Raw genomic sequence first — 21,783 nt, 5'->3', positions numbered from 1 at the left:
CCGCTTCATATCTTTTGTGAAAGCTCAATGTCTAAAACAGATAATAGTAATAATAGTTAATTTTGATAGAGTGCTTACTGTGTGCCATGGTTCTTACTTTGGTTGACTCCAGGAGTTGGGGACCAGAACCCTATTAGCTCCCCATCATCTTCAACAAGCCCCTAAAAAGCTCTGTGGATCCAAGGAAGACAGTTCGAAAAGTACATTTTTATCTACTCTCCTCATTTTACAAATAGACAAACTAGAGAGGGGAAGGGACACGCCGTCTATTTAGACAGTAGCTTTTCTGGCAAATGCTTGTCGGCTGGTCCTTGGGGAGGTCAGAAAAAGGCCAGTAGGGGATGAGGTTTTTCGTCCCAGAGCTGTTGGCTATGTTCTGGGAGCCGTTCAGGCCTACTCTGTGAGCTTATGCCAGTCTCAGGCTCAGAGCCAGCTACTTCTTTTACACATATGCCAGCAAAACTGGACTCTGGAGGGGAGTAGCCCAGCAAAGAATGGCATGTGGATAAAGAGGCCCTCCCCATGTCCCAGTCCAGTCTGAAGTCCTTCTCCAGCCCCGATGTCAGCAGATGTTAACACACCTGCTATTTTGTGTATGTAAAATTATGGCACTCTCACTGTGGGTAGAGACACACTTAGATCAGTCCATTGGGTTCCACATTTGTTATGTGCCTAGTGTGTGCCAGGGTTGTGCTGGGTGCTGGGGATTCAGTGGGGATTTTTTGAATATAAGGGCTTTAGTTTCTGGCTGTCTTGAGTTCCAGCCCTGGCTCTGTAACTTACTACCTGTGTGACCTTTAGCAAACAACCTAGCCTCTCTGTCTCATTTTTTTTCACCTATAACATGGGTGTGGTAGGAATAGCACATAATTTCTAGGATTGCCTTGGGGATTCAGTGAGATAGTTTTGGGCACATACTAAGAAAATGAGTGCAGTGTTTGTTTTCTTTCTCCATCGCACTTATTACAAGCTGGTATTTTTATTTGCATCTTTGTTTATTGCCTGTCTGGCTCACTAGATGACTCTCCATGAGAGTCATCTTGTCTGTCTTGTTCACTCCTGCTTCCACTCCTAGAACAATGCCTGGCACAGAGTAGGTGCTCCATAAATATGTCTGCTGAATGAATCGCTTTCATATTCCTCCTCTAATTGTCATTGCCATGATGCCCCTGTTCTGGAGGAGCCCAGAGTCTCAACTCATCCAGGGAGAGCCACCCTGCCCTCCACAGCCAGCTATTCACAACAGCGCTAGGCATCCACTCCGAAAGTCACCAACAGGGCTCTGGGCCCTGGGCTGACAAACACTTGTGTGTGTTTTCTAGTGAACAGAGCCACAGCTCTGGAGAGTGCAGTTGGTGACTGGGTAAAGTGAAACAAGTCGCTGAGCAGAGCCGGGGATGCCCTGAACCTCAGTGCTCTGGAGACAGGAGCTGGTCCACGTGCAAGGACTGGCGCCCCGCTGTGCTTACCACCCCCACCCGCCACACACATACGCGCGCGCGCGCGCGCGCGCACACACACACACACACACACACACACACACACACACACACGTCTAGTCTTCTTAGGATGGATGCCCGGATGGTGCAATCACCTCGATGGCATTTGGGGATGGGAATTCGTGCACCCTGCGTGCCTTGAAAAACAAAAGGAATTTCTCAGGGGAGGGAAAGGGCTTTGCAAACTGTTAATCGCTGCAGGAATAAACAGAAATTAAAAGGTCAGGATCCAAGAGAGCAGATGTGTTTTCTGAGTGTGGGCTGTACATCCAAACCCAGATAAAGGGGACGCGCAACCCCCAGAGGTCTTTGGGGGCTTCCTGTGGAGAGATGGACTTGGGGAGGCTAGGAGGCCGAGGAAAATGGGCCAAAGTTTCCTCGGGTGTCTGCAGAGCCCAGGACCTGCCAACAATTCCTGCCCCTGCAAACTCGCTCTTCTTTACCGGCCTCCAGCTCCAACGCGCGAAATCTGCAAATTCTACCCTTAATTACTACAAACGCTCGTTTTCCTTCGTTCTGGCTAGAATCAGGGTAACCTTTCAGACGATTATGTAATTTACCGAGTTCAAGAAAGATAAGGACGTCCAAACATAAGGACGATGAAAAACATTGAGGATAGATTTAAAAATTTTTTTCGCCAAATGTAAAAGTTATAGAGCGCACACAAAACATATATACAAATAACCATATTCCCACCCCTCAGAATGAATAACTTAACATTTTGATTTATCTGGGAGAAGATTCTTTTTTATTATGATTAGTCACCAAATAAATCTTTCTCTTCTCCGCCAAGTCTCAGCAAATTTGAATCCAAAATAAGTTAATCTACTTCTATTATTCTCCTTCTCCACCTCCAGCAGCCTAGGTTTATCTTAAGGAGTAAATTCCAGGACCCCCGAATTCCTTCGCTGGGCTTCCACATAGCAGGTCAGCAAACATCTGGCCCCAGTGAACAGCATCCCTCGGAGGCCTTAGTTCTAGGGCGCACAACATCTTTCCCCCCATCCCCAACTACCGCGTGTAACTTTGCAATTCACGCTCCCGCCAGGGGGCCTATTTGCTCGGCCCGTTTGGCGGAAGGATCCCACGCGCGGTCGCAGTTACGCTAAACCGTCTCCTCCCCCATTCCCGCGCTCTGGCCCCGCCCCTTCTAGCGCCCCGTCCCCGCCCCCTCCCGTGCGCCCTATGGCCCATAAAGAAGTCCCGGCCGGGCCGCTGCACTCCCCCGCGCGCATCCGTGCGCCGCCCGAGGCTGCCTAAGGAGTCGGCGGCCATTTTGTTCTTCTCGTGGTTCCAGTGGGGAGAGAAGGAGGAAGCAGGGAGCGGGGCGGTTGGGGGGGGACCCGCAGCGGCTGCTGCCACCGCCGCCACCACTGCCGCTGTGCTCGTGGCGTGGGAAAGGAGGTGTGAGTCCCGGGCGCGAGCCGCCGGCGGCGCCGCTGCGGGAAGGTCGGCGGTGGGAAGGCGATGGCGGATATAGATAAACTCAACATCGACAGCATCATCCAACGGCTGCTGGAAGGTGAACGGGGCGGCGGGGGGGCTGAGGGGAGGTGGGTGGCCTCGGCTCGCGGTGGGGGAGTTAGGAGGCCGGTTGGGCTTGCAGAGCGGAGGGGAATGAGCCCGCGAGTTGGCCCGCGGGCTGGGGGCTTCTGCCGGAGGAAGGCCGCCCTGGGTCCGCACTCGGCCCAACCCGCGGACTCTCCCGGCTCCACTCATTCATTGCACTCGAGTGCAGCCTTCTTCCTGGCCGTGGACATTTGAAAACTCTGCTCCCCACCCCCACGTTTCCGGTCGTACCCCCTTGCACCCCATAAACCGGACCAATCTTTGGAGGAGAGAAGGTTGGGGACCGCAGTCCACCCTGCAGGACGGCGTGTTCCGTAGTTTCTGGTACTCGTCCTCTCCGAGAAAGCGATTTGATGGGATGTGGGTGCCACCGGCTTGAAGGGCTTCTTTCCTGTCTTGCTCATTTTTATGTTCCGCGGAGCTAGGGTCCGGGGGCTCATTTCTTGTTACTTAGTGACCACCGTTCACCTCTTAAGGGAATGTTGGAACCCATCTTCTCCTGCGCTCCCAAATACTCTTTTCAAGTCGTCTTTCATCCTGACGAGGTCTCCGCGCTCTTTTCTGAACGTGAAACCAAGGATGCTGACAGTTTCGTTGTGATCTTTCCTCTGTGCGAGGCTCTGGAAAGCGCTTTGCGTTCGTCTAATAAATTACAATGATGAATAGCCAGCGCTTCTAAAGTGCTTGCTATGTGTCTGGATTTTTTTTGTTTGTTTTTGAGCACTTTACACATTCATTTATTCTCCCACCAGTTTTTGTGAGGTAGGTCCTAGTATTTTTTCCGGTTTTTCAGAAGAAACTGAGACACAGAAGTGAAGTCACTTGACCAAGGTTACACAGTTAGTGACAGATTTCAAATCCAGGGAGCTAGGACCCTATGTGTGAAGGAAGTGTCCAGTGGTTAAAGCGGAGGTTAAAATAAAGCTTTGGCTTTGGCTGACCGAAGACTCGTGAGATGCATTGCAATTGATTCATATTGATGTGAGAGACGGAAGAAGTTAGGATCTTAAAGAGGCACGCTGGAGTGAACTCCCACCTCCGTCTCCGGTTTCCAGAGCCCGTCTACTTTGGGAAAATTCAGATCCCTTTATTTGGGCACGGGATAGTGTAGATTTGACTGAGTTTTAATTTCTTTAATGTCTTTACATTATCCTCCTAAAATATTGTTGGACTATAAATACTGTGAGATGGAGTTAAGAGCTTGATGAACATGGAGTTAGAATTTTCAGATCTTTTGAATTAAGTCATTAAAATGAAATTCCTGAAAATACGTTTTCTTAATCTGTGCTGGGTATTTTCCTTTTATATGTTATTAAAAGAAAAGGAAAAAACCTACTGAATGGACCCCTGAAAAGCTCTTGAAATGCCATTCCCATTTGTGGGTGAAGACCTTGTCATCCTTGTCATTCATTCAGTACCTGGCATTTATTATAAGAACCATGCTTTTCATACTAGTTAATACCGTTCTTTGATTTATATGATGCAGCAGTGGTTCGGAAACGATTGAACCAGTTTGCAAAAAGAAAGGAACTTTTTATTAAAATTTTCATTTAAAATTTTGAAGTTCTGCACTTCTCTGCAGGGATGTATGGCTAGATTTGGGGGGGCTTTATTTCACTGAGGAAACAGGAAAATTTGAAATCTATGGATTAGAAACAAAATTTAAGATCAGTTAAGTCTCGTTAACTTAAGTTTTGGTTTGCCCATAATTCTATTCACATAACAGATTTTGTAAATTTTAGTCTTTTTTAAATTGTGCTAAGAAATTTGCTTTGGTAAACCTGGATCATTTAAAATGAGATCAGTCATTGTTTCTTAATAGTTTCTATGTTGTTATATTGTACTTAAAAACCAGATTTAAAATTTTTTTCCGTTAAAATTAATAAAGTAGTGTGTTTTAGTGCCTTGGGAAAAGGCCAGCTGCACAGTATACTTATATTCCTTTTTTTCTTTCTCATCAATGTTAAGTTGGCAGAGAAATGGTGATGATCTATTGAATATACATATACACACATGTATACTGTGTTTTCCTGAAAATAAGACCTAGCCAGACAGTCAGCTCTTATGTGTCTTTTGAAACAAAAATTAATATAAGATCCGGTCTTACCGGGTCTATAATATGATAAGATATAATATACCGGTGTCTTATATTAATTTTTGCTCCAAATGACACATTATAGCTGATTGTCCGGCTAGGTCTTGTTTTTGGGGAAACACGGTATGTATAGATTCAAGTTAGAAGATGTTTATAATACATTTTGTGATTTTTGTAATTTTCCAAACACCCTTTTCCCCAAAAATTTTAATTAAGATTTAAGTATATCTGAAAATGGAGGCAGTGTGATTTTGGGGGACCTTGTTAGAATTTTTACATGTTCAGAATTGCCTCATCTTTTAAGCTAGTTGAAAAGTAGCTCGCTGATAGTACTGAAAAGGCAAATCAAAAGTGAAGTCTTTAAGAAAAACATGTTGAGTTAGATCTTAGTCACCAGCTTTGCAGTTCTTTTTTTTGCACTTTCAGTAGTTTTTCCTTAAGCTAAGTATCACTTGTGCAACCCACCTTAGAAGCTCTTATCCAAGTTTTGCCTTGCTGATGATAAAACTTTAAGGTTATTACTTTTTTTATAACAAATGTTTAATTATTTAAATTACGTGGTAAAACTTGGACTTAAGAGAGAAAATAAGCTAGCTGCTGATTTGGTCTGATATCCCTACAGTGTTGGAGAAAAGAGATTTGGTTTTACTTTGTAAGCAGTCTGGTTCAGGGAGCTAACCCTTTCTTTTCTTGCATGGCTGGTAGTTTGTAACTTGCACATTCTGGTTTGCAAGAGGCATCTTCCTTTTGAAGATGGTTCTTGTTAAACTGCAAGACTGCCAGGCTCTGCATAATTGCTTGGCTTGCATTACTGATTTGAATATGACCTATGCCCTGGCCCTTGGAAAGCGTGTACTAATTTAATTCTCTGGTGTGTAAGAGTTCATCTGAAGATGGTAAGTGTTCAGATATTCTGAAACTCTTTAAATAACCAGTGTCTTTAAATAACCAGTGTATTTAGCTTTTTGGTGTAATAAGAAACATGTTTACATTCTAATTTAAAAGACAACAGCAGTCCCTGGTCCTGAAGATAAAGGACAAACATAATGGCAAAAAAAGTTCTTAAAATGCTGACCAAAGAAAACAAAAGTAGTCTTTCCCAATGAGCCCTGTACAGTTTTTTTCTTTACCTGTCAGATAAGTTCAGCAATTAGCGGCCGGGGATCAGTTACAGGGCGTTTTGTTCATACAGACAGTGATACTAAAGTTGTGTTTGACTGATTCCCTGACTTACAACAAGTCTGTGCTGTGACCACGTTGTTAGTTGTATGCTGAATCCTGTCCTGTGAGGTAAGACAGGAAATCTCCATTGGAGACGCAGTCTGCGCTTGCACCGCTCCTGAACCACAGCAGGGAAAGCCTTATGCCCGTCTGCCTGTCAGCAGGAGGCAGGAGGCCAGGCTTTCCTCCTAGCTGGAGAAATGGAGGCCAAGCTGGCCTCGAATTAGTAGCTCATCCTGCAGTAGAGGTTGGTGAGATTGTTTTTGTCTTTGAAACTGCAGTCCTGTAATGACCTGTGACTTGTTTTGCAAAAGCCTGTGCCAGTGCCAGTCAGTCCATTTGAATAGGTGAGGATTACTAATCTTGAAGCAGGGAAAGGATTGATGCTACACGGACTTGATCATTTCACTTAATTTACAACCGAGGCTATTAAATAGACCCAGAGACTGAAATGTGAAGGAGATAATATTCTGATGTGACTTGCTTTGTAATGAGGAAAGTCTTGTTCAAGAGGAATAAGGAACATCTCTTTGGGGTTTATAGAATTCTGGGACGAAATTTTTTGTTTTAGGATAAGGCCCCTTAGAGGTCTGATGATTCCCTTAGGGGTCTTGATGATTTACCTGAAATCTCCAATTTCTCCACTACTCTAGGGTTTACTGGTATCCCTCATCTAGAGGGGATTGAGTGTCACTGATAATAAGGCTTATGAAAATGAAAACCACTTATAAAATGTAGGGTAACATGTCACGTTTAATCAGTGGCATTTTATCAAAATGGGTTGTTAGACTGGAAAGTTAAACATTTTTCAATAAGTTGGCTTCACTCTAGGTGTAGATTACTCAAGATACTTTATTGAGAACAGTGGACAGTGTTTTGCAGCTATATCCAGTTAAGAGGCCTTTAATTGGGGGCAAGAAGAATACTTTTTCATTCCTCATAAATAATCCCAAAGCAGTCTTAAATTTCCTTTCATAGTTTTTTCATTGTTGCTTGTTGCCATTCTGTCAGAAAAGTTAATGTTGCTTGTTAGAGAAAGCTGGCTTTGCAGATAATCTCCAGTACCATTCTTTATCATTTCAAGGTTTTATCAGTTTGTTTTCAATAAAATCGCGTCGAAGTTTTTTTATCATGTACTCAGTGATTTGCCAGATAAATGGATAAGTTGGTACAGAGTAGCCTTTGCTGATAACAGCCATGATGCATTTTTTTTGAATCAACCTTTCTAGCTCTTCCTCAGAGGTCATATGTGAGAGGTCTAAAGTGAGAATGTTTTAATGTACTGATCACGAGCCTACATATGTTCACAATACCTGCTGATTTTATTTCCATGCAGTCAGTGCCTACACCTGGATTTATGAGGAACGTTCCATCTGAGAAAGGAATTTTTATTCATCGGAATATTTTGGATTCCATTGACAATTGTTGAGATAATTTGAGATGTGCTGTCTGAACTGCTACTTAGGAAGGTATCCTGAGGTGAAAACCCTTGAATTTCCCACCTTGGGTCTCCTAATTGTGAAGCTTTCTCCTATGTGCACAAGAACACATGGGAGACGTTTATTGAGCAGAGCTGTACTGTTGGTATTTTTCTTTGTCGCTATTATAGCAGCGATAAAATAGATATTGGAGCCTTTGTCTTTGTAATGATACTGAAGATGTTGTCCTTAAGGTAAACTTTGTTTTATAATCTTTATGGAGGAAGAATTCTAGTTACAACATTTATAATAATCTCCCATTACCCATTTTGTCTTATTTTCTGTGTCCTCCACTGGAATGGAAGCTTCTCAAGAAAAAGGACGCGCTTCTTGTCTAGCCTGTTGCCAGTGTGTCCCTGGCATCCAGCACAGCACCAGGCACATAGGAGGTGCCCGGCAACTGTTCTGTTGAATGTTTGAAGCATGGTCAACAAGTCTTAACATGATTGCATGATTTAGTGCCTCCCATTTGTAAGGATGTATTATGATTTTATATCCTATATTAAATTTTTCTTAGGGAGCAATGACTGTATTGGGGTTTCAGTAGTTTGTCCTCATTAAAAACTCCTTTGGTTTGAAAGTTGGGTGAAAAACAGATTCTTACTTGGGAGGGTGGTGTGGTAGAAGCACCACTGGACCCAGAGTCAGTCTGGGCCTGAAGTCTTCCTTACCAGCTGTGTGACCTTGGGCCAAGTCACTGACCCTCTCCCAGCCTGTGAAGTGGAGAAGTGACAGGGCCTAACCTCATAGGGTTGTTGAGGATTCACTGGCCACGCGAAGCCCCTTAGCCCAGCGTCGGGCACGTGGGGAGTGCACGGTAAATGTTAGCTACAGCTCATAAATACGTCTGTGATGGGTATTGAAAGGAGGCAAGTAGATGTTTATGCTATTGGCTGTGGCCATTTTTAAGAAATGTCTAGTGTTTACTTGGACTGCCAAACCTATTTTGAAATCTTTATCTTCTGTTAAGACATACTATCTTCAACTTGAAATTTAAGAGTATCCTAAATTTTTACCACTGGGAACATACTCTAGTAAAGCCTGATAGAAAAATGACGCTGTTGCTTTGTAATTTTAAAGCACAGGAAGTTTTTTTGATTAATTCAAAGTATATAGTCTGGAAAGTGTTTTGGTTTTTTTTTTAGATATGTAGTCTGGAACGCATGTTTAATTGTAATGCCACGAGTCAAGTCAACAGTACTTACAGATTTATCCAGATTTCCTTCACACAACAGATTTTGAGAGCCTGCCATGTACTGGCAGTGGGTGTGTACACACACACACACACACACACACACACACACGGCAAAGCCAGTGGTGTGTTCTTGGAGTTTGCACCCTACTAAGGGGTCCAGATGCCTAGGTGGAAGCGAAGCTTCAATTACAATGCAAAGGGCCTGGCTGGGGACCACTGCAGATGGCATAGAGCAGGTTCATGAGGGGAGAGACCAGCCCGCTCCCCCATGAGGTGAGGTCTACGCAGTCTCGAAGGAACAGCAGGTATTTGCCAATTGGTAGAATGTGGTTTTGGCAGTTTCTGTTTTTATAATTTTATTCCTTGAGCTAATTGTAGGAAATTTAAAAAGCTTTGGGACCATGTTTTTAATGAGCACTGTTCTTCAAATATAAAATAACCCTGATTTGTTCTGGGAAAACTCCGCGTTAGGAATAATTTTCAATTGTTAGTAGTATTTCTTTTTACTAGTCTGTACACTCCTACTCAGAGGACAAACAGAATAAGAGAAGCAACACTACCATAAACTGTGTCTAAAGGTGGTAGCGGGAAGCCTCCCAAACCAGTAAAATTCATATTAGCAACATTGATTTAATATCATGACATTGGTTTAACATGATAGCATTCTATAAAAAATACAGCCTGAGTTCTATATAGATGTAAGTCAATTATTGCATATTCTTTCTCCTGAAAGACTTAGAGTGGACTGTTCATTCACAAATGTGGGGCTGTGCTGAAAACGATTCAGGTTGAAACCAGAAGCTTCTTAGGAGTCCCCTCCAGCCAAAAATAAAATTTCCTGCTAGATAGGCAGTTTCTGACTGACTTGTGATAAAATCACTAACGATTGGGGTTTTCTGGCCAGTAAATCAAGGATAACACTGTTTTTCCACCGGGAGTGTTTCTTGAGTTCTCTATTATGTGTGTGTTTAGAGAGAGAAAAACTTACTGTTGAAAAATCATTTTTTTATTGCATTGTGTGTGTTTCCTATCTTCTCTCAAAGGTTTTCATTACTGTGCTTTCCCTTTAATTGCTTCCTGTTTGATCAGAGACTGGCTAGTCATTTTAGTTCAGTTATATATTTGGGGTTTAAAGTAGTGATTTGCCTGAGGCTGTGGGCTCCTGGCTCCCAACCCAGCACTTTCTCTGAACATTTTCTTTCTGTGTGTTTCGGGAGTTTGATCCTTCCCTGTTGTCCTCCTTTCTTGTTTATATTATTTTTCATTGAAAAAAATATCCCTCTACACAGTGTTTCATTTCTGCTCAAAACTTGTTTCGTCAGAAAGTTCAGGGTTTAAGTGACTATTTAGGCTGAAGGACACAGTGTTTCATTTCTGCTCAAAACTTGTTTCGTCAGAAAGTTCAGGGTTTAAGTGACTATGTAGGCTGAAGGACGGCTTCACCTAGGACAGTATTTCTCAAACTTGGACACAGCCCTTTCTAATGGAAAAAAATTCTCAACAAACATCAGGTTTTTTACTTGTGATTTTTATTCTGTAATGTTATTTAGATACTTACAGAACAGAGCTAGATACAAACCACTTAAACCTATTGCTCTTACCTAGCTATTGGGCCAAATGATTTTATAATTTGAATACAAACTAAGCCTCCAAAACCAGTAAAATTTAAGTTAGCAACATTGATTTGATGGATTTTGTGGTTTTGCTAAAACTCAGTCACTTTTTATTGGGTTTAATGGTGGAAAGATACAGATTCTACGTTTAGTCTGGTCCTGTGTTTTGCTTTATTTCTAATTCAGAGAATGCCTGCTTTCATAAATGTTTTGTACAGGTATTAAGACTTTGATTCCAAGTTGAAGATAATCAACCCCCATATTTAACCAGGCCCTGCCAGCAAGCAGGTCATTTCTTAACTGTAAAATTAAGGTAAATTTAACAGTTCAGTGCTATTTAATCTGTTGCAACTGGAATCCAAACAGAAAATTTCATTTCCTACCTACTTCTGCTGGCTGATCATAAACTGTCAGAAGGCCGGAAATCTTGTGCTTAACTTTGATAGAGAGTAGAACTCAGTGCGATACCGGCACCTTTGACTTCAGGATGCCCCATGCTATGCTGTGATTTCCTTCTCACTTTCTAGCTGTTCAAATTACTAGGAAACCTTTCTTACAGCACACCGCTGCCATCCTTTGTCCTGTACATATGATTGTATTTAAAAATACAGGTCCAGAAATGCACAGCCAAATATGTATGATGAGCCTACAATATGTTCTAATGAAATGAAAACAACACTTAAATTTTTTCATAGATAAATCTGGGGCCCTTGGGATACCCCCAGTCCTCTGAAAAACCCTAATGGGGTAGGCCGTGGCAGTCTGAGCATTTCCAGTCGGACCTTTTAAAACAAAAGGAATTCTTAGAACCAACTCAGTAATGAGACAATCTCTAAAATCTCCTGCTGTTCAAATACTAATTCATTTCTGAGGCTGCAGAGAGAAGACCAGGCAGGAGGCAAAAAGCTCTGTAGGTGAACACAGCAGGTTGTGTGGCTCGGATGCAGAATGGAGGCCTCGCTCGCTTGCTGGAGCTGTGCCTCTGGGAGGCTGATTTCAGCGGCTAGTAACAGGGAGGCCTTTCTGAGGCCTTTCTAACAGTATTCATGCAGAGAGGATGACTCCTTCAGGAAACTAAAGAAGTCTTGCTATAGAAGATGCAACTGAATAACCTCTGAAATTCTAAGGTTTTAAGATTCTGATTTGACATTAAAGCCATATTCTTTCTTTATAAGTGTCTTGTAAATAAAGCCACCCAAAAAGCTAACCTATGTTTTTGCTTCCTCGTTGCCTAAAGTTTTTATTTTTTCAAACATTTTTAATTTTTACGTTAAATTGTATTTTGACTTCTTTTGGCTAATTGGAGTTTTTCTCCCCTGCAGTGAGAGGATCCAAGCCCGGTAAGAATGTCCAGCTGCAGGAGAACGAAATCAGAGGCCTGTGCTTAAAGTCCCGCGAGATCTTTCTCAGTCAGCCTATCCTACTAGAACTTGAAGCACCACTCAAAATATGTGGTAAGTTTTGGCACACCAGCAGGAATCTTTGGTTACGTGATGGAGTCAAGAATGCATAGATGACCTTATATTAACCAACAGAATCATTTACTATTTGTGAATAACTTGGAAGTACTTAAGATAATTGTAGGTTTAGAATAAATACCTCTAATGGACTTGGTTTACTTAGATGTGCTTCAAAGTTTCTAAAAACCATTTTGCTTAAAGGAATACAAACGTTGCAGAGAGAAAGAAATGAAACAGAATGGAGAGCTAAGAAAAGGTGTGAACTATATGAATATATAGGAATTACATTTAAGCCTAAAGCAAAACTGGTAATGCCAAAAAATAGACCTTCCTTGATACCATTTTATCTACATGGTGCAGATAACCTGTATAAAAACTAAACTTGATCTGAGCAATGCTGTCGTCTAGCATATATGACTACATTGCTAAAGCTTGTATGTGGGTTTTGTTTTCCTCTTGTCCTTTTTTACAAACCCTGTGTCGAAGGCTGAAATTCAATAGATGGCAGCAAGGGAGCTGCTCTGTTACATATGAAACCCCGTGTATGTGTTTTTTTTTGAAGTAAAATGCTCTTTGGCATTCTCTGGCAGGGAGCAATTGAAAGTTGATTGCTTTTTCTGTCTGACTCATTTCACTTAGCATTATACTCTCAAGATCCATCCATGTTGTCACAAATGCTCCTATATCATCTTTTCTTAATGCCGAATAGTATTCCATTGTGTATAGGTACCACAACTTCTTTATCCATTCATCTATCGAAGGACATTTTGGTTGTTTCCATGTCTTGGCCACCGTAAACAAAGCTGCAATGAACATTGGAGTACACGTGTACACACAGTGGGATTTATAGATGATATAATACAGAATTGTACACCTGAAATCTATGTAAATTTACTAACAATTGTCACCCCAATATATTTAATTAATTAAAAAAAAAAAAGAAAGAAAGTTGAGTGCCTTGATGGGTGTACTGTGCATACGTCTTTGGGACCAGTGCTCGCTAGAAGTGCGGCCGTTCTGCTGACACAGTACCCGGACTAAGCTGTTGCAGATCTGATACTGATCAGTCGACCTGAAAGGAAAGCCGTGTTACTTGGCAAGAAGGCCTGCCCGGGCATTAATAATCCTTTCCACAGAAGAAAATCCTAACTAGTTGAGTTTCGTGTGAGATTCTGGACATACACATACACTTAAAAATTTTACTAAGCTCAGTTGAACTAGTAAATAAGATAGAAGATTGGAAATTAGTGTTAGCTGTCAGATTTAACTGACATTAGAGTTAAATGCCATTGCTCAATGAATGTTTAAAGAATGTGTTTCCAAAGCTGTCATGAACTACAAGTATAAAGATACTGTGTAACAAAATTCTTGCTTCTAGGTGATATCCATGGGCAGTACTATGATTTGCTTCGACTTTTTGAGTACGGTGGTTTCCCACCCGAAAGCAACTACCTGTTTCTTGGGGACTATGTGGACAGGGGCAAGCAGTCATTGGAGACTATCTGCCTCTTACTGGCGTACAAAATCAAATACCCCGAGAATTTCTTTCTTCTCAGAGGAAACCACGAATGTGCCAGCATCAATAGAATTTATGGATTTTATGATGAATGTAAGTACTTGCTGTGTTGAAGGAAGAGTTACTTACATTGAGATACTTGGTCATAATCTGAACTATCACCTACTTTTGTTAGGATTTGTGAGAGTTTAGATCCACTGTTAAAATCTCTCAGGTTTTACATTTCATTGACTTGTTTTTTCTTTTGGGGGGTTGAAAAATAATCCAGCTAGTGCAGTATAATAATTCACTGGACACTTCTTTTGATGGGATAATTAGATTAGGGAGTGATGGTTGTGAATATTCACAGATAACTTAATCTGTACTATAATTCTGGGAACCTGTCCAAACAGTTTTGTTTTTAACTTTATTGAGATAGAATTTCACTGTGTAAAATTCCTCTAAGTATATGATTCAGTGATTTTTAGTAAATTTAATAGAGTTGGGCAACTATCACCATAGCCCCAGGCAAGCACTCATCTACTTTCTTTCTTCTAGACAACTTCATATAAATGGAATCTTGCAATTACAAAAAACTGCTTTTTGAAACTTGCTATGTTGTAGTTTTTTTCTTCTGGCACACCTGCTCCCAGGAAAAATGTCAGTTACTACCCTAAAATGTGCTGAAAGAAGAAAGCAAAATTGTTTTTTAAATTATTTGTATAATATTTTATACATTTTTATGACTCTTTTTGGATCGATTACTTGAAAGTACATGTTGAATTGATAATTAACAGAAACAAGATTCTTAAAGTTTTGAAAAAACTGATTTTGGTGGAGGATTTTTTTGTTGTTGCTGTTTCAGTAAAACGTTAAAAAAAAGTTCTGAATCCTTACCTCTACCCTCCTTTTGTGCTCATTGTCTCTGCAGGAGAGGGTTCAGGCTGGGAGGAGAGAAATGTTAAGGAATTTGAGTTACTAACATTTGCCATTATAACAGGCCTAGTAAATCACTGTCACTGTCAGCCGCCTCTAGATGATACAGTTGACACTTGAACAACACAGGTTTGAACTGCGCAGATCCGCTTATACCCGGTTTAAAAATAAATTTTTTTTGATCTGTGTTTGTGAAGGATTAACTCAAGTTACATGCAGTTTTTTGACTGTGTGGGGTGTTGGTGCCCCTAACCCTCATGTTATTTGAGAGTCGACTGTAGCTATGACCTCGTCTCTCAGGATATGGTGTTTTTCCATTTCAGTTTCACAGAGATGTGTTCAGCTAGCTCATTTGTTTGCTTGGTCCTTGGCCTTGAGACCCAGATGAAGTGGGAGGGATCCCCAAGGAGAAAAATCCTCTGGATTCTGAACTTACTGGGACAACTGAGTCTGTGGCAAGACTCATTGTCATACTGACAATGAGTCTGTCAAAGTACTTGACACTGACATTGTCCCAGAGAAGTCCTAGTGAGGCAGTTACTATTCCTTAGGAAGTGAAAGGAGAGGCAGGGAGTTGTATAACATTGCTCTTTGGATATTTGTTACCAGTGCTGCTTTTCCAAACAGGTTAAGAAAGGGTTCTTTTTACACAGTTGTTAGCAAGTACTTTGATGTTTTCATTGAAGGAGTTCAAATCCAGGTGATCTCTTTTCTGTGACATAATCCTAGTGTGAGGGTACTAGCTACATCATTTTCAGTTTATATTTAATTGCAGAAACCTTTAAAAATGATGTAGGTCAGCATTGGTTGGTATCGATTTTGACTCTTATTTGGTTATCAAGACTCATCTACTGAGCTTGTACTCAGGCTGCCCCCTCTCCCATCCGGCAGGTAGGATTTGCCACCCAGTTTTGTGGACATAAAAGTGTTCTTGGCATAGGTTTGATAGTTTTCAGACTTGTTTAAGAAAACGTTGATTTCATTAAAGTTTTATTTTTGTGTAAATTTTATTACAGTGAAGTTTTATTAAATGTAGGCTTGCATGGAACAATTTAAAAACCACTGCTTTAAGTAATAGCCTTATTTCCCAAATATAACAAGCACTCTCTGTACTATTATTTCTTTTTTCCCCAATCTTATGACTTCAGTCTTGGAAAGGCTGAAATATCTGTTGTTGGATAAAATGTGAATGTGTGTTATCCTTTTCTGATACCAGAGCTGTCTGATCTGTAGTAATAGGAAACTGCATTCAGGGTTCTGGCTCAGAATCCCAGGATTTGGAAGCCTACAGAGACCTTGGCTATTGTCCAGGCTAAACCTTTGTGGAGCCAGAAGTTCCTAGTGGTCTGAAGTGGCCTTCTCTCTCCATTGCCTCAGGGAGGAAATGGAGAGAGAAGAAAAAGCAGGGATCCAGGACTTCGTTACACTACTCAGAGACAACAGGAGGAAGAATCCTCTAATTTTTGATAGCGAAGCCAACAAAGATAGCACAGGCGTTTGTAAGAGAAGCTGGAGCGTCTTGCGTGACTAAGGAATCACGGAGCAAAGTGGACTTCAAGAAGGATAAGGATTGTCTGTACTGGCAAGGGAGAAACCCAGAGGGGTCCAGGATGGTTGTTCAGAGACGGGCTTCAGTAGAACATGGAGACAGAACCAGATCACTTTATAAATGGGATTAAGACAGCTCAGCCCTGTTCTTGCGTTATTGTCATCACTATTGGAAAGTGGAGGTGGTGGTTATGCACAGGTCCCCAAAGGAAGAAGGGAACTAGTGGCCTCCAAAGAAATACAAAACCGGGTAAGAGTTAATACTCAGTCATATAGAAACAAACTACCAGGAGTAAAGACAACAGTCCTTAGTAAAGGGAGAAAGAAGTCAAATGTTTGTTGAATTTGCATTACATTACAAATCCTGAGCTGAAGTCCCCATCTGACTTGATTGGCAGTAGAGGGGAAGGTGTGGGTCAGGAAGCCTGCTGCTTGGGCCAGTCTGTAACTCCAAGAAAAGATAAAGTTTTAAACCTTTAGATGTCCCCAGGATAATGAAGGAGAAAAGACTAAGGACAAACTCTTGGTGTAGGAATAAAGATTGTGCTTTGGCCCTCAGTTTTCTTCATATGGAGGAGGTACGGGAGACAAAGGCACCCCAACAATAGGGCCATCCTCAACCAGTTCAGAGAGACTTGTACTTCCAAGGGTTGTAAGTAGGTTTTTAACTTGGGGCATAATTTTCCTGTCGAAACAGCGCCTGAAAGGCATGCTTCTGTCTGAATCACACTCTGGCTCCCACATGCATAGAGTCCACGGGCTGGTGAGGCGAGTGTGACCTGCCTAGACCACCATGGGGAGCGTGCTGAGCATCTGTGCAGTGTTAGGAGCAGGGATCCTGCAGCGCCTGCAGTGAGTGGTCTGTTCCTTACGTCGTCGTGCCTCCTGCTGGAGTCTTAGGGTGGGAATTAATCTGGTTCCAGTAGGTTATTGAGGGTGCCATGGGTGTGAACTCTCAGAGCCTCCCTCAGACGGAAGATGGCAGTGGCACGTGTGGGAGTTGTTCATAATTGCCTTTAGAAGTAGGGCCACCTGTGTGTTGAGGGTGGCCAGAACACTAGATTTCAGAGTTGATGCTACCAAATAATGGTTGAGGTTTAATGGTAGTCCTTGACCATTATATCTGGAATTCTGACTTTAAACTTCTACGGAATTTTTAAATATTTCATGTGAAAATATAAATTGTTGCTTATAGATCAGACATCTCCAAATATATATCTCTAATTCTCCTAAACCCCTTCTAGGGGGTTTTTTAATACAAGCATAGTTTTTGTTTACTTAAAGGGTAATAAAGCCTTGCTTTGGGGGAAATTGTCCTGAAAGAATGAACCTACAGAACACCAATCTCTTTTTTAACCATCCTAAAATTTTCACAGGTAAAAGAAGATATAATATTAAACTATGGAAAACTTTCACAGACTGCTTTAACTGTTTGCCGATAGCAGCCATCGTGGATGAGAAAATATTTTGCTGTCATGGAGGTATGTAGGCTGATTTTAGTTCCAAATGGAGCTAAAGGGTTGTTGATGCTTCTAAAGAATAACTTTGTTTGAAATTTATGAGTTACCTTTGGGATGACTGCTGTCAGGTAACTCCTGTATTTATGTGCTGGGTCCACTTTGGCACTTTCTGGGTCATTTGGATAGACGTCTGAAGTAAGCAGTTCATGTTACAGGGAATTTTAGGCTCTGTAACAGTTAGATTGAAAATAGAGCAGGAAGTATTTTTAAATTTAAAATGAACAATTAAGATGCTGTACCAACCTCTAGAATCCTCTAGAATATTGAAAATGTGAATAGACTTTCCCTTTGGTCTGTTTTTGATCATCTCCTTTCAGAAGTTTTTCTGACTTGGATTTTAAAAGTTATTTTGCTTTGCTCAGTGGTTGTGCCTTGTATAATATAATTAAAGTAGTGATTGCAAAGAGGATTTCTTTTCATCTGTAGCTAGAAATTAGAGCCAACCAACACAATATATTTTAATAAAGCTATTATTCCTGCCCTCCTATACTTAAACTGGTTTGGTAGAGCTGTGCATGTGATTTTAAACTCACATGAGAGTCGGCTACGTCTGAGCGGGTCTGATAGATACGATGATCCTTGGACGGCACAGGTTTCCTAGAAAACTACATCACACCTGAGCATCGACAGCCTCTACGCCCAATCATTACAGATAGTAATAAAACCTATAATATACATGGCTCGTTATTCTCATCAACGGGAAGATTTCACAGGGGAGTGGAGGCCCAGTTCTTAAGACACTGGATTTCAGTTTCATAGGGCTCTGTAGGTGGAGGTAACCTCTCAGATACTGTTTAAATATACTGTGCCCCACACATTAGTGCATATAACAAATTCCAATGCTTATTCGGGTTTTTAAACCAAAGCTAAATAAGAAAACATACCCATAGACTTAGTTCAAGCCTTCGTGTTAGAGTCATTGAGTCTCTGTAGACAAATGGAGTGGTTCACGTGCCAACATCCTTTAAAAGTCCTCTTTTCTTCCATTTCTTTTTTCATTTAATAGGTTTATCACCAGATCTTCAATCTATGGAGCAGATTCGGCGAATTATGCGACCAACTGATGTACCAGATCAAGGTCTTCTTTGTGATCTTTTGTGGTCTGACCCCGATAAAGATGTCTTAGGCTGGGGTGAAAATGACAGAGGAGTGTCCTTCACATTTGGTGCAGAAGTGGTTGCAAAATTTCTCCATAAGCATGATTTGGATCTTATATGTAGAGCCCATCAGGTATTGATTTTGAATTTTACATGTACACTTAAGAGCATGTGTGTGAGCACAGATTCTCCTTGTTGATTTTGGTGGGTAGGTATTGATTATTTACACAAAATGTCTTTGGAAGTTGACGTGTAGGGCATCAGGCTCAATGGGATACTGAAGAGTGGTTTTACTCACCTCACATTTGCACCTACTTACGCTGCAAACATTTTCTCTTTAAGGTGGTTGAAGATGGATATGAATTTTTTGCAAAGAGGCAGTTGGTCACTCTGTTTTCTGCACCCAATTATTGTGGAGAGTTTGACAATGCAGGTGCCATGATGAGTGTGGATGAAACACTAATGTGTTCTTTTCAGGTAGAGGACATTTTCAACATTGTTTCCTTTTATTGTGTCTAGATTTTACTGATTAAGAAAAACAATTGCTACTATCTGCCTACTATTCATTTATGTCACTATAGACTAAAATTTTATTGTCCCTTAAGTAGTGTTTGTCCTAGTTCGGTAACGAGTGGACCCCTTTCAAAGGAAAGAATTATCATAAAAATTCCCATGTTGAATTTAACCTTTTTTTTGCATTATTTAATAGGTGAAAACCAATGTATTAGCTCTTTATGCTTATGGTTCCTTTACTATAAATCTGAAACTACAATGTTAGCGTAATGTTTAGCTAAAATTAAATCACTTGCATGTGAAAATAGTACTGTCATGTGCCAGATGTGTTGTGATTACTTCGTTCTCCCACCACTCTTCTCTAGTGTAATTTCTACAGAACCTCTCTCGATTCACCATGACATCATTTGGCATTCACTTGGCACAAAAGCATCGTTTATGCATAGTTTGCATCTCAGTCTTTCTCTCATTAACTTACGATGAAACCTGTATGACCTCAAGCTAGCCCAATCACAGACGTACATAGAGCCACTGAAGTCACACAGCAGTCATCAGTTAAATGGATTAAAACCTTTTGTTTTGTACCAATTATCAGGTAGAACTTGTAGTTCCCAGAGATTGTGAGAAGATCCTCTAGGGCTTTGAGAAACACGGTCCTAAACCACTTTCTCCCCTTATGTCAGAAGGGAATAGCCTAAATACTACAAGGTGTGACTTCATAAAGTTGTGGTTTTTGCCAGAGGCAAAATAATTTGTCCAGATAATATCTTTTATCTGTTCACTGTAGCATTTATTACCCAAATGTATTTGTCAGGATGGTTTGTGGTAATATTGGGACTTTCAAAGTTACTGGGACAGTTTGAAAGTCAAAATCTTTCTGAACAAAAAGATTTGAGTGAGATTTAAGGAATCTTAAGAAAATTTGGGGTTGAGTTTATTTCCTAAACTGCAATCTTTTAAATCTTTGCAGATTTTAAAGCCTGCAGAGAAAAAGAAGCCGAATGCCACAAGACCCGTAACACCTCCAAGGGGTATGATCACAAAGCAAGCAAAGAAATAGATGTCATTTTGACACTGCCTAGTTGGGACTTGTAACATATAGTATATAACCTTCATTTTTAAAACTGTAATGTGTATTGGTCAGCTTGCTCAAATAGTGTGTTTGTGGGGCCCTCCCTTCCATTTTTGACTTAATGAATGGCATTTGCTGGTTATAACAGCAAATGAAAGACTCCACTCCCAAGAAAAAAAATGTCTCGTTTTTTTAATTCTCCATTCCTTTTGCAAACAACTTTAATGATGGTGTTAAAGCTGTACACCTTAAGACAGTTTGTGCTGTCTAAGAAATGTACGGTTGACCTTTTTTTTAATTTAGTACAACCCATAAATAATGGAAATGCTCGTTTTCTTTAGGATGTAAAGAGAGCCCTAGGGTGCTCAATCTGTACATGTTATTGTCATAAAACTCATACTGTTGATACAAACCACTGTGAACATTTTTTTTTCATTTTCAGATTTTGTTTCAAAGGGATTGCTTATTTCTCTCATTGTCTTGTCATGTACAAACTGGTTTTTATAGTTATCAACATTAGCAGTAACTTTCCACCTTGCCAGCATCACTAGTGTAATGTGTATTTAATTAAAGCACACTTTTCCGTGTCGTATACTTAAAATGACAATTAAAGCCATTATTTTCAATGTTTGTGACTCTTTCCTAAAGCCAAAGTTTCTGTTGAAATATGTATTGACACACCCCTAAGTGCAAGGTGGCATGGTTAGGTACTGATGCCACCTTCTTGGGGATTCAAAAACTGGTTTTGAGTTTAAATAGCAATTAGTAACCTAATGCAGTTTAAGCTATTAATGATTAAAGTTAATAACATTTTGTACAATTGCCATATTGTCTATTCATTAAGTAATCTTTTTACAGTTGCACCAGGCCTGAACCCGTCAATTCAGAAAGCTTCAAATTATAGAAACAATACTGTTCTATACGAGTGACCGATTATGCTTTCTTTGACCTACATTCTTTATTCTGCGGTGAAATTGAGGCTTATAAGTCAAAACAAAGGAATTAACTTACTATCCACCAGTTTATACAGAACTCACAGTATCTGACTTTTTTAAATTAAGATCTGTTAAAATCTGTTTCAACAGATGACCGTGTACAATACCATGTGGTGAAAGTGAATTCTGACTTATTAAATGATGAACTTGTTAAATCCTCTCAGTGTCTATTTATCAGCACAATACACACAGGAGAATTGTTGATGGCATTTTGAATAGATTTTAATGAATAAATGGCTCTGGAAACCACACAATTTCAATTTGAATTTGTCTTCCTTCAAATAGTCTCTTTTCCAGAGATGGATTATAATGTGAATCTTCATATTCTTTGAGTTCTAACCTGGATGTAACTAAGTTTCTAAAGTGGGGTAATGAAATTGAACTGTCGTCCCATACTGTTTGGGGAGTTGTGGGACTTGGTAAGCTGTGACATCAGTTGTATTCATGTTCCTTGTGTCTGGATTTGGTTGAACTTGA

The 21,783-nt window shown here is 40.6% G+C and overlaps 1 protein-coding gene across 1 annotated transcript; it reads left to right on the top strand.

Moving 5' to 3' along the window:
• Nucleotides 1–2,738: 2,738 nt before the first annotated feature.
• On the top strand, nt 2,739–21,560 carry PPP1CC (protein phosphatase 1 catalytic subunit gamma). The gene is made up of 8 exons (XM_081037278.1): nt 2,739–3,021; nt 11,993–12,124; nt 13,509–13,739; nt 17,486–17,590; nt 18,636–18,859; nt 19,069–19,203; nt 20,210–20,270; nt 21,170–21,560. Exons 1-8 carry the CDS (start codon nt 2,967–2,969, stop codon nt 21,238–21,240), a joined length of 1,014 nt encoding a protein of 337 aa, XP_080893404.1. The 5' UTR covers nt 2,739–2,966; the 3' UTR covers nt 21,241–21,560.
• Nucleotides 21,561–21,783: the final 223 nt, after the last annotated feature.

Source organism: Rhinolophus hipposideros, assembly GCF_964194185.1.
Source record: "Rhinolophus hipposideros genome assembly, chromosome: 24".
Lineage (NCBI taxonomy): Eukaryota > Metazoa > Chordata > Mammalia > Chiroptera > Rhinolophidae > Rhinolophus > Rhinolophus hipposideros.
This window is presented reverse-complemented; position numbering and strand designations above follow the sequence as displayed.